The 12,647-nt window shown below is 38.2% G+C and overlaps 1 protein-coding gene across 1 annotated transcript in view; it reads left to right on the top strand.

Annotated features, from left to right (window-relative positions):
* The window catches only part of ASXL3 (ASXL transcriptional regulator 3), a 130,809-nt gene that overhangs the window by 70,177 nt on the left and 47,985 nt on the right, over positions 1-12,647 (top strand). Inside the window, exons 6-7 of the mRNA XM_040080988.1 lie at positions 26-147; positions 12,521-12,638. Coding sequence (XP_039936922.1) covers positions 26-147; positions 12,521-12,638 — 240 coding nt within the window. The remainder of the gene's footprint in view (positions 1-25; positions 148-12,520; positions 12,639-12,647) is intronic.

The following is a 12,647-nucleotide window of genomic DNA, read 5'->3' as shown; positions in this document are numbered from 1 at the left end:
TGATTTTTTATTTCTTTTTATAAAGTTTGCCCAAAGCAGACATCTGAGGAAATGTCTTCCAATCGTGATTCAAGCCTTACTAATGCACCGGTGCAAAGCAAGCTGGTATCTTCCTTCCAGCAGCACACAAAGAAAGCACTTAAACAGGTAAGCTTGTGTTGACTGATCGTCAGTTGGCTTCCCTTTCGCATCTCTGTCATTCCTATGTGAATGGGATGTCAGCAGAATTTAGTCTTCTAAAGATTTTTAGTGCTATGATAAGTGGCATTTTGTTGGGGGTTTTGCTGTGTTTTTAGCGAGGGTACAGTCCTATTTGTTGAGTTTAAAGGGGTTTTAAGTGCAGTAAACACTTAAGTCAATTTCAAGTAAGCAGAATTCTTTATATTATCACACCCCTGCTTTTCCTGTGTAAGCATTTGTGTTGAAAATTTTATGTGGGGTTAAAAATAAATTTAAAAAAACCAAAACATTTTGAAAGAAGTGCTGCAGAGAGGAAAGACTCTAGGTATACTTGTTTAGTTTTTCTTAATGATCTGTCATATAATTTTTTTTTTCATACTGTGTTTGCAGGGTATAAAAATGGTGTAGGGTTATTTTTATAAAAAAACCTTATGATTTGGATGATTTAGGTTCCATGATAAGTATTAAAGCTTGCAAAATCAGCTGATTATTCAGACACCTATTAGTTGAAAGCATAATAATGTGAAAATTATTTTTCAGCATTGCCAAATTCAGCTTACAGCCAGAAAAATAAAAGAGAAAAACTAAAAAACTAGAATTTAAAAAAAGCCCCTGTCATTACCTCTCCTCCATTTCTAGTTGTGACTTTTCTAAAGTGTTAGCATAATGAGATGATACTCATGTTGCAATTTTTCTCACAACTGCTCTACTAGTTAATGGTTAATGGAGATCTTGTATTTCATGGGGTAGTTTATTGCTGAGTTCTTTGTTTAGGCTTAAGTTTAGCAAAGCCTGTCCATATCTCCTCTAAACACTTTTGTTTTCATGCATGCTGAGTTTAAATCCAGTGAAATTAATAGATGTTTATCATTCATGTGAGGTAATACTGTGTTTAGAGGCTTTGAGAACTGAAAAGGATTATTGGATTGAGGTCTTACATGTGTTTGTTCAGGAAAATTGAACAGTGGGCACAAAACAGCTCACTAGCTATTAGGATAGTTGTGAAAATTTACACTTCTAGGAGACTCTCCTATACAGATCTTTTGTGATCTGTGAACTTCCCTAGGCAGAAGGGAAAGGAGAAGTAGGCAGAGCGAAAGGCGAAGGGGAAAGAAGGAAAAAAAAAAAAAAAAAGAGCAAAGCCACAAATGCTTGAACTTCCGTAATTGTTTAAACTCTACCATTTGTCACTTAGCAGATATATAGCATTGAGAACGATTTTAAAAGGGCAAATTAATCAGAATAGCTTAATTAAAATAAAAAGTCATAACATTGATGAGAATCTTTGGAAACATTCCCTAAGGCAGTAGAGTTAAAGCAACATCAGAAAGTTAAGTAATCGATAAAAAGAAATTAGTTTTAATTAGGTTGGTGGTAATTAGATGCTGTACTTGAGAGTATGAGAGTAGCATTACAGCTATCAGCAAAATGTTTTCTCTATGCACAATGTGAGACAAGTGAGCATTTGTATGATGGAATAGTAGATTTTTGCTTTGTTTTCTCTTAAAGTTTCCGGTGTAGGCTACTGCCATATATACACTTGCAGGTTTGATTTGGTATTGTAGCAGGGATGAATAAACCTTAACAGTGATTTTATTTACAAAGTTGCTGTTGGAAATTTATTATTTCACTTTCCAATCTTTCAAGTGCTTTTATGGATGCATAGTACCTAAAATTCATACAAAGAACCCGTCAAACCTTTGAATCCAGAAGAAGCTTTTAGACACACTATGCAACACTCTTAAAACTGATAACAAACTTACTGATTCCATGCTAAAGTAACAGACGATAAGCCACCATCATACTCACAGCGAGTGCTTGTAATATATATATATACTGTACATAATATATTGTAATGGGCTTTTCCTTAGCTATTGCTTTTCATCTACTGTGAAACAGTCTTCAAAGAATGAAAACCTATAACGTAGTTTTCAGTTTTCTACTCAATTTATTTAAAACCAGTGGGTTCTTCACATTACTTTGATCTTGTGTGTATTTGTTTTGTAACCTCTAAAAATAAAGTGAGAGGGATGTTGGTAATGTGCAGTTCTGCTTGAAGATCTGAGCTGGAAATAGAACATTTTCTCTACTGTTTATCTACTTATTAACCACTCATATGTAATTCTCTTTAAATTATTGTGTGCTGGATTTACATATGATTTGCTTTTTAATGAATTCTGGAGATATATTCCTGGGTTTAGATTGCAAAGAATAATCTCGTTTGGCTTGTAACAGCCCTCATTTTAGGATGTTCTCATGAATGAAACTAGTCACAATGCTGCATTTCTTGAGCTCTGCAAGATGCATGGAGGAAAGGGCATTTTTTGAGCCCCGGCTCTTGGTTTTTGATTTCTCTCAGGTAGCAGTGGATATGGGGTGTTTTGCAGGGACTAAGGAGGTTTGCAGTTGCAGTGGATTTTCATAAGGTGTCACAGATCAGCCCTTATGTTCTCACCTTTGAAAGGCTGGGCTGCCATTTTCATCTGGAAACTTTCTAGCTTCACCACCTTCCATGCTGTCCTTGTTGGGAAAGAGATTTTGCGTGTTTTACCACTGAGTGTATTTTGTTCTTCCCTTTGGTTTCTGACAGAGTTTCAGTTTTGCTCTTGTAAAATGCTTACACTTTACTCTGAGTGTAATCTCCCACAAACCAGTTCCTGTTCATGAGGGTATAGACAAAAGAGCCTGTGGTATAGAGCTGCATTTCATGCTTGGCTTTCTGATGGCAGATTTTACAGATTTCTGTTTCCCTTGTGCTGTTGGAAGTGCTTGGGCACGTGTGCCCAGCTGTTGCTGATCTTGTACCTTTGAAAAGAAGGCTTATGGCACGCTGTCACACACTGATTTCCTATCAGTGCTGATCAGTTCCATACTGATTTACCTCATTTTCACACTCGAGAGTTTTGGCATGCAGACCCATATAAGGACCTCTTCCTGGGAAAGTACTGAACTACACCTGCATCTGCTAGCATTGGTACATGGTCACACTACTGTGTGCATTATTCTTGCTCTGGACAAGGCTAACTCCAGTATGGACATCAAGTCATGGCATAGTATCTACATGCTTCTTTCTGGTCCACTTTCTGTTCCATTGACTTGAGGTGATACTTTTTTTGTGGAAGTCTTCGCTGTGTACAGATTTATCTGTATCTATCAAGATGTTCTTGGAACATTTCTCAGAAGAAGCGATCATACCTGCAAACTGGCCTCACATAGGTAACACTGAGAATGTGTGAATATCCAGGACATTGAGGTGGTGTTAGTGTCTGTTGGACTCTGATAGCCAAGTGTAAGAGCACCTTGCCCGTCAGTGTACCAGGTGTTCCCTGGGTCAGTACCAAGAGAGGAGAAAGAACTTGAAGATGCGCTATAATGGTGTCTGGGATGATAGTAGACCTCCCAGACATGGAAGAAAATCCTGCCTCCCTTTTGGCACTTTGGAATCAGCACCAAGAAGGGTACCCATAAATTTTCTGTTGGGAGAAGAGAAGGATACTCCATTCAGACTCAGGATCTGAATACAGAACCAGGACATGTCTGAGACTGTGCTGGGCATCCAGATCTCTTTGTAGAGACAGAAACTCCAGAGACAGCAGCCAAGTGGGTTTGGGAGGAGAGAAGCTCAGGAAATAAGGGAATCAACACAAGGTATGTCACTGCCATGGTTTGTTTTGTTTTCCTTAACTTTGGGCTTTGTCTGCATGCTTGGTGGCTGGGTTCGTATGTATGCCACTATTTAATTCATAAAGTGGGTAGATGCAGGTTTTTAATGAGAAGGAAGGCACCCATTTGTAGGATTTGTTCTCGTAATAGAAATGGCAGCTCCATTCCCCCTTTATATTTTTTTTTCAGTTGTATGCTGTCACGCCCCAAGCAGTAATAGAGCTATGGGGAAGTTATGGTTTAGCTCATGTGTTGCTTCTGAATTGTAGGACATTAGACTTGTACAGCTCAAAATAACTTTTCAGGCTGATATTTCTACCTCAACTGTAATTCTTAGCCCTGAATTACCCAAATTCATAGAATTAGTTTATCAAGATCTCGTTTGTTTCTTTTTTTTCATTTTGGACACAGATGTCCAAGTGCCTAGGTTGGCACTGAAGGTAGAACCCTGATCTCCCATGATGCTGGTGTGAATTTGCTTTCCTGTCTTCAGCTCACACTGCCTACCTTTCTTTGAGGGAAGAGCAAACTCACCAGTCTTGCTCCCTCCACATTTATTCTGTTAGGACTTCTTCCCTTGACTACAGCCAGATGCAGGTTATCTTGAGGCCTTTTGCTGTCCTTAGGAAGTAATCCAGTATGAGTCTGTCTGTGGTGTCTCTCCTTGACTCATTTGAGCAGCTGCTCCCTCACATGCTCTAATATAAGCCTGATATATTTGCCTGCCCTGCTTTCCCTTCCTCACCCCAAAGAAGCAAAGGTGACAGAAGAGATCTTTATGATTTTGTCCTAATCACTTAGAATTTAAGTGCAGGGTGTCTTCCTGAAAGGTTCTGAAAATCCACTGTGAACTGAGAGGTATTTTTTTATACAGAATTCCTCATTATAGAGAATTTTCTGCAATTGCTCAGTGTCTCTGTTAACCACCTCCTTATGTTTCATTTCAGATTCAACAAATGTACCAATGCCGCAGTTGGAGAATTCTGGCTCCCTAACTGAAGCATTTGATCAGATGTCTGGCAACATAAGTGATGATTCTTGACAAATTTTCCTGACAACAAATGGAAAAGAAGGAAAACATGTTGCTTTTTGACTTCTAGAGAGACATGGGAAGGGACACTGGAGTTTACAAAATGCGCTCCGGAAAATTGAAGTTCGAAGATGATAAACTAAATTGATTTTCTGATTGCCAAGACAAGTCTAGGGAAGAGGACAGAGAAACTATGGCAGGGAGACTGCATAATGGGGAAAAGAAGCTGGGAGAGCAAGAGTTCCAGCAGAAGCTGTTCAGGGAATACATGCATTGCCCGAAGGCTGGCTGCACGGTATGTCCCTCTGAAGGTCCCTATGCATGGGCAGCATGTACCAGCTGCTCAACACAGTGCTTTGGTAAGACACAAGACAATGTTTATGAGACTCTCTCATGGGTCATCCCCGTGGTCCTCAGCCCTTACCTGTGATGGAAGGAAAGGGACAGGAATCCACACAATCCCTGCTTTCTTTTTGTACTGTTTTTTAATAACTACCTCCCAGTTGCTGGAGCATTCTGCTTGTTTCTCTTCTGGGGTTGTTTGCACAGCATGCTTTTTACAGCACTGCTGCACATTTTCTGTTTTAATAAATGTATTTTACAGAAGTTCTTCGTCTGAGAAATAACTAAAGAATTTTAAAGCAATTTTAAGCAGTGAAGTGTAGTTGCCCTTCTACCTCAGTATAGGACAGTATCCCTCACTTAAAATATGTCCTGGCATGAGCATTACCTTTGTTTAAACCTACCACTGTGGCATAGTGGAATCTTCTTCCCAAATATAGGTTGAAAGTGTTCTCTTCCTTCTGTTCTGTAGACGCAGTTGCTTTTTCCAAGTCTCAGGTAACCACGCTGAAGATATCAGCCTAGTTCAAAGCATTCCATTTGTCTGATAACGTGTTTCTTTAAGCAGCCTGTCCCTTAAGTAGGCTGGGGAACTATTTCAGATGGATTGGTCATTGCTATTGTATTAATGAAAATATGATCACTAGAGACTGGAGTCCCATTTAAGTTTTTCCAGTGGAGTTATGTGATTTTTCCTTATAGTGGCAGTGAATATCTAAGTGAGTATCTTCTTTTGGGCATGTAAAAAGAACAGCTTTTGATTTGAATAGTTTGTAACATGAAATTATACCCAGGTGACACTGATTCATGCCTGGATTTTGAAGTGCATCCTAGAAAGTGTTGGCCTTTTCAGGGAAAGGCAGGATTTGGAACAGCTCACAACTCTTCAGAGCTCTAGGAAGCCTCCTACAAAATGTTGACAAGCAGTTATCTACAAATGGTAGATGGTTCCAGGAGCTGTTAGGGAGGTCCCCAGAAGGCTGTGTGCTCAGGATGTGTGGGCAAGCAGAAGTACCCAGGCTGAAACAGGATGTCAGGCAGAAGGACATTACATTGCTTACATTGGTGCAATGTAAATTCTCTGAGTGGTAATATGAGGAGATTTTTTTTTTATCTGGGGAGTCTAACCATGAAGCCCCTGCTGTGTGCTTTGGCCACTGTGCAGAGTGTGTTTGAAAATTTCACCTAATGGAAAGTGTTGATTACCGTTCTAAGATTTTGTATTGACACTTCTATCTTTATTTTAATTTGTTTTTAAACTGCTTTCTACAACCTGTTTTCTTACCTATATGTGCTTTGTTGTGCCAAAGAACAGATTTCCCCATAAAACACTTTTCAGCTGATGGATGTTGTTGATTTAATACTACACAAACCATTAAAAAAATCCCAATTCTTCTCTTTGTAAAAAGGCTTTCACTGAGTTGATGCATATGTCATCATCATTCCCGTTCACATGCAAGTCAAAACAGGCATTGAACACATCACATGTGATTTTTGTCCTTTTTTCTGTGCTTGGGAAAGCACCAAAAACATTTACTTTGCAGTCTGTCGTGATCTGCAGCAACTATAGCTGTAACTGCATTGCTGTAATCCTGTAGAAAGCAGTGCTGGCTTGCAGGTGTACAGACACACATGTGAACAGACAAATCTCCTTGTCTCTGCCCCACAAAGGTCAAAGCACTTCAGTGTTGGCTGGTACACAGGTAAATGTCCAGTGTTAATGTGTACTGTAGTCCTACAGAAAGACCCTGAGCCCTACTGAGACCTAAGGAACAAATACACACCAAGATATTATTTTTATTCCAAATACAGGTGTAGCTATCACAAGGTAGGAGGATGGCATGGGACAAGAATAGATGTTTATTTAAGAAGGTATCAGCATTTGTTTGAAAATAAACCCCAGGTTTCCAAACTTCCATCCTGCGGATTCTGACACTACTCTTCATCTCCAGATGACCAATTGTGTACACTTGGCACCATACCAACATGTTCAGTGTACTAGTCTGGTTGGAAGTGAATTAATTTGCTTTGGAAATGGCACTTTGTGTTTTGTAGTTGTTTCCATAGGACATCTTTATGGCATTTTAATCTTATGGTCACATGCTTATAACTCAGTGCTTTGTTTATGTTTAATATAAGAATTAGTGGCATCCAGGAAATAATAATGGGCTTACTCATCATGATTTTTTGTGCTTACTGCTTTAGTTTAACTGCTCTGTCTATCTGTGAAACAGGCTGCCACTGAGAAATTTTAATTTAACTGAGACATGGGAATTAAAGGCTCCTAACTTTGCTGACAAAATGAGGGTGAGAGAGAAGACAAAGACTGAATTTTATGGTGGTGTTAAGTGAATCAGTGATAAACCGTAAACCTGTTTCATCTTTGTCAATTTGGGATCCATAACCATGATAGAGAGTTGTTATTTATTTTGTGCAAGAGACTTTGCTCAGTGTATCATAGCTTGTGTTTTCACATGGCAGAATGGAGGAATTCCATAGCTCTATATTTCTGATCCATAATGTGTGAAATTTCAAAGGTTATGTTTCATTACATGAGTTTCAGAATGTAGACTTGACATTTATGGAACAAGTAGAAATCTGGGACGATGTTGCTTAATGCAACCAAGTGTTACATGTCTTTGTTGATAATAACTTAATTTTTAACATTCTCAGCGTGTCATGCATTTAAGCTCAAATGAAAGTGGTTTTCTGCCTTAATGGTTTATCTTTGTGCTCTATTTTTTTCATCCTGAGTTGAAAAGATGTGTGAAAGAAAAATAATAAAAAAAAATTACCAAGCAGCAGTAAAAATCAGAGCACAGAGGCTGACATTTTGCTTCTGGTGCTCTTTTGGGGAGGTATTTTGCCCCCATCTTCAGATACCTTTTAGTTTATATTGTTTCCTTTCATTCCTGCTTGAAAGATGACTTTATCAGTTTTTCCTGAAGACAGTCAACCATTGTGTCACATGGGTGAAAAAGTCTTTCCTGTGTTAAGATCCACTAAACATTAAATTTTTATTCTTAAGAGCATATAATGGCATTCATGAAACCTCCAAAATACTGCTGTACTCCAATACGGATAGAAACTCCCTGAAAAAAAGAAGGAACCTTGCTCTTGTCACCTCTTTATTAAAAAAAAAAAACACTTGAAATTAGAAGTTCACTGTTAATTTCACGGTATTTTTCTTCTGCCGTCTATCTTCAGAGTTTATGTTTTCTTAATTCTCATCTTTTTATTTTATTTTGAATTCTTTGGATGAAAATGGATTGATAGTTTACTTAAAGATTTTGGCAATAAAAATAACTTCATTAAACCAAATAATTATGCCAAGCACTATATAATGACCATGGCAGTGTTATTCAACAGATGGTCACAGGTTCATTTTTATGAATGGGAATACTGGGAATTCTCCATACTCATTATGTGCGAGAGATTCACAGATGTCCTTTGCAAATCTGCTTGTGAAAGGCTGTATGTAAGTATTACATTTTGGTGGTAATTTTAAGAGAGCTTGTAATGTTTTAACTTGTATATTACATGAACTTTCATTTTCTTTCTTTTTTTTATTTATTTGTTGTACAAATAAGATGGCAGTCATGTCTTAGAGAATACTTCAGCAGTGATCAATTCTAGGTATTTAAATCGTGCAGCTTTTTTAACTCAAGCCTTTTGCATTAAGTGATTGAATGCATTTGAAATGTAAGCATAGAGTCTCATTGAAGAAAAATATTCTTTATGTAAGCTATCATATGCACTACCTGTGTTTTTCTGTAATGTTCTGTAGTGAAAGTGGCACCTTACCGCTTGGTAAAATCATCATCTATTTCTTGCAGTTCTGTAGGAAGTCCAGCTAGAAGTTTATATATCTCTAAATATGGATGAGATGCAAAAGTCTGTGTCAGTAAAAGATGACAATCTAGTATGTGTTGGTTACTGTTTCTGTATCTATAGTGATGTCTGGAACCATTTTTCCATGGAATAACTTACAACATTTCTCATTTTCTTCAGTGCTAGTTACAAATTTGATTTATTGGGTCGTGGTGACTAGGAAAGCACTAAATTAGCTTGGCGCACTAAAAGCTCAGTATAGCAGGCATTTGGTGCATGTTTCACTTGAAATAATCTCATTGACTTCCCGGCTGAGTAGAATTAATCTTGGGTTACAAGATTCTTGTCTTATCCTACAGTAGTCTTGTATTCTAAAATTAATATCCCTCAGGCTAGGTGTAGAGAAGTTATATATTTGTCCTTGGTGGAGACAACAGAGATTGTCCTTTGTTTATACCTAATTCCTTCTGGTGTTTGGCTTCTCTTGTAACTGGGTGTCAGTCAGCAGTTTCTCCCACTGCTGGGTTGCTCCTAGTGTTGTCTTGCAAAGACTTGTCTGTCCAAAATTTCAGATCCTGCAGCTTCAAATTCAGAGGAGAATTTAGCACAAAACGGTTGTGATTAGCTGGCCGTATCACAACAGGAATGCCTGTGCATCTCAGCCATCTCTTTACCCTGCAAATCATATGTTAGATTATTTACTTCATATCTTTGTGCCCTCTTCCTCTGTCTCATAACTTTCATTTAACAAATGAAAAGACAGGCATTGGGAAGATTATGTGTCTATTCTCTGTACACAGGGTAATTTATTGGTAATTCGTTAACTTTGTGTTAAAAATTTTACTTAGATTTAATGTCCACATTGGGGGGGGGGGGGGGGGGGGCGGTGTTGGGTTTTGGGGACTTATTTGGGTTGGATTTTTTTTTTTTTTTTTTTTTTTTTTTTTTTTTTTTTTTTTTTTTTTTTTTGTTCTTTAGATGTGTGTAGCTTTACTGTCAGCTTGATTTTCAGACTTAACTTGGGCCCTTTCTGGTAATCAGTTCCTTGCACTGTGAAACTGGTGGAGCTGGGGAAGGGACTGGCAGTGAATCAATGTATGTTAGGGAAAAAGAACCCCTGAAAAACAAATGTTTGTCAAAGGGAAATGGTGTCTTTAAGGTTTGTGCTTAACCCTCACATATAGAGGTGCTTAGCTTGTAGCTCAAGAAGTGTGCTATGCCTCGAAGTAAATAGTTTTTTGTCTGCTCCCAGCTGTATTTCCTCATCTAACTGTCCTGGGAGTGTCTTGTGTTAGTGCTCCATGGGCATTTATTGGCCTCTGCTTCTTGCAAATGCCAGATGAGTTGCATAAATGTGTGCTCAAGGGCCACAGGGGGCCTGGCAGAAACAGAAAAGAAGGTAAGTGGTGCTCCTGACAAGTATTGGGTACCATTGCCCTCACTCCAGCAGGACGTGTGTCGCCTGAGGTGTACGAACACTGCGTGCTTGTCACTGGTGGTGGATCCGCCACTGGTTCCTTTCTCTCCTTCGCGGGAGTTCAGTCTAAGCACTGAGAATCATCTGCGAGGCTTGACAAAGAGTCTGCCTTTACCACAGTGGCTGTATAAATCATTAAAATGGTATTTCCATATGGATGCTGGCAGCAAGGCAATGGAACCTTGGTGGAGGTAGAAATTGTCTTGGAAAGTCAGAAGGAGGCAGGAGGAGAACAGGGAGCATTGTTTGGGCTCTAACCATTTGCCTTGCATGGAGGAAATGAGGATGACATGAGGCAAATTGGGCTGTGGGGTACCATGACACAAAGTTTGGGTTGTGGTCATATTGTATTGGTAGTGCAGATGTTGCCAGTCTTTTCAGTTAATTTTTAGTGAACTGTTTTCTACTGTCTCTATAGTATTACTGTTAATTAAGGATCACCTGATTTGACACTTAGGTTTGCAGGGTAATTTTTGGAATTTTGAGGAATTTCTGAGAAATGTTAACACTTTAGAATTTTCTGTCCACAAGTCTGGCTGTGCTTGCTCGATACCAGTGTGAATTTTTTGTCTCAAAAATGTTTGAAGTATAGGCTATTCTTTATGGCTTTCTGCTGCTTCTTTGGTTCAATGCAGATCTGACAAGCTTCCTCTCTTTGTTTGATTTCAAGTGTTCTAATTTGCTTTTTATTGCACAGTGCCTACGTGTCCTTTAAGAAGTACAATAGAATGGGTTAATCCATGAAATAGCTTCTATGTAGCCTGGTGTATTTTACGTTGTGTAGAATGTTATTTAGAGGAATAGACCAATATTGATTTCTTTCTTCTCAGAGGTTCTTTTTCCTATTATTTAGCTTTGTGAACAATTTGGAAAGGTATTACAATCCATTAAAGTTACCGACTTAAACCTTATAGGGCATCAGTCATTCATGCTCATAAACCTATAGGGATAATTCATATCAAATAATTCTTTGTTGATATGGTATTACTTTGATAAATCCCCCTGGTTCATAACACAAATTGCAATTGTAAAAATAGACTGCACATAAGAATGGAGAAAAATAGACAGGAGGCTAGGAGAGATCTGTATTAAGCCCAGCCCATTCTGATTCATTCTAGAATTTTGATGCTTGCAGAAGTATTAAATAGCAGGTATTCATATTTGTATGTTTTAAGACCTTTTGAATGAGGTATCATTTTCCATATAAAACAGTCTGATTGATATTTGCTATTTCTAATCTGTAGATATTTTATATTACATTATCAGCCCTGTATTTGATACATTTATGAAACACAAAGCAATACCATTTGTAGAGATTTATTAGTGTATCATTTTTCCCCAGATTTGCCAGAACACCATCATGTTCGTGTTCTGAAGGTTAATGCCCAAAGTCAAACAGACAGAAGCCAAATGCTGCAAGGTTTCCAAGATTAGGACTGATTCCCTTCACGAAAATAAATGATTCCTGCCATGTTCAGTGATTTTGTGCAGCACTACTCACGGCTGAGTGAGTGCATCAATACTGTAGTCCTTACATGCTGTACATACTGATGACACTCTGTGTTAACTTGATTGACTGAGCAGTATACTGGAGAGGATGCACCTGCGAGAGATGTGCAGACATATATATTTTTGTTCTGGTTTTCAAACATTTTGGGTCTACTTTTTTTTCTGAAGTCTTACTTTCACATTTCATGGGTTATCACGTTGTGCTGTTAAGGTAGAGCAAACAGTTACTGCTTCTTTGTTGTCAAATCTGGATTGGAAAATGATCTAAGGTGCATCTTCTTTCTCTATTAAAAAAAAGGAACAAAAGCCTGATTTTGTATTTTAAAAGAAAATGACATAAAGAGGACAAGTGTGAAGTCTGGCAAGTCAGTAGCTGTGTAAATTATGCTTATTTTAAGGGATTCATTTTAATGGCAGAGAAATATGTGTATTTCACTTACAAGCATTATTTTTTGTTACAGTTTTATGTTTTGTTATCGTTTTTGTAGGCTTTGAGACAACAGCAGAAAAGAAGAAATGGAGTCTCAATGATGGTAAACAAGACTGTTCCTCGTGTTGTTTTGACACCATTAAAGGTGTCCGATGAGCAGTCGGATTCACCTTCAGGTAAATAGC

This window comes from Hirundo rustica, chromosome 1 (assembly GCF_015227805.2).
Source record: "Hirundo rustica isolate bHirRus1 chromosome 1, bHirRus1.pri.v3, whole genome shotgun sequence".
Classification (NCBI taxonomy): Eukaryota; Metazoa; Chordata; class Aves; order Passeriformes; family Hirundinidae; genus Hirundo; species Hirundo rustica.
This window is presented reverse-complemented; position numbering and strand designations above follow the sequence as displayed.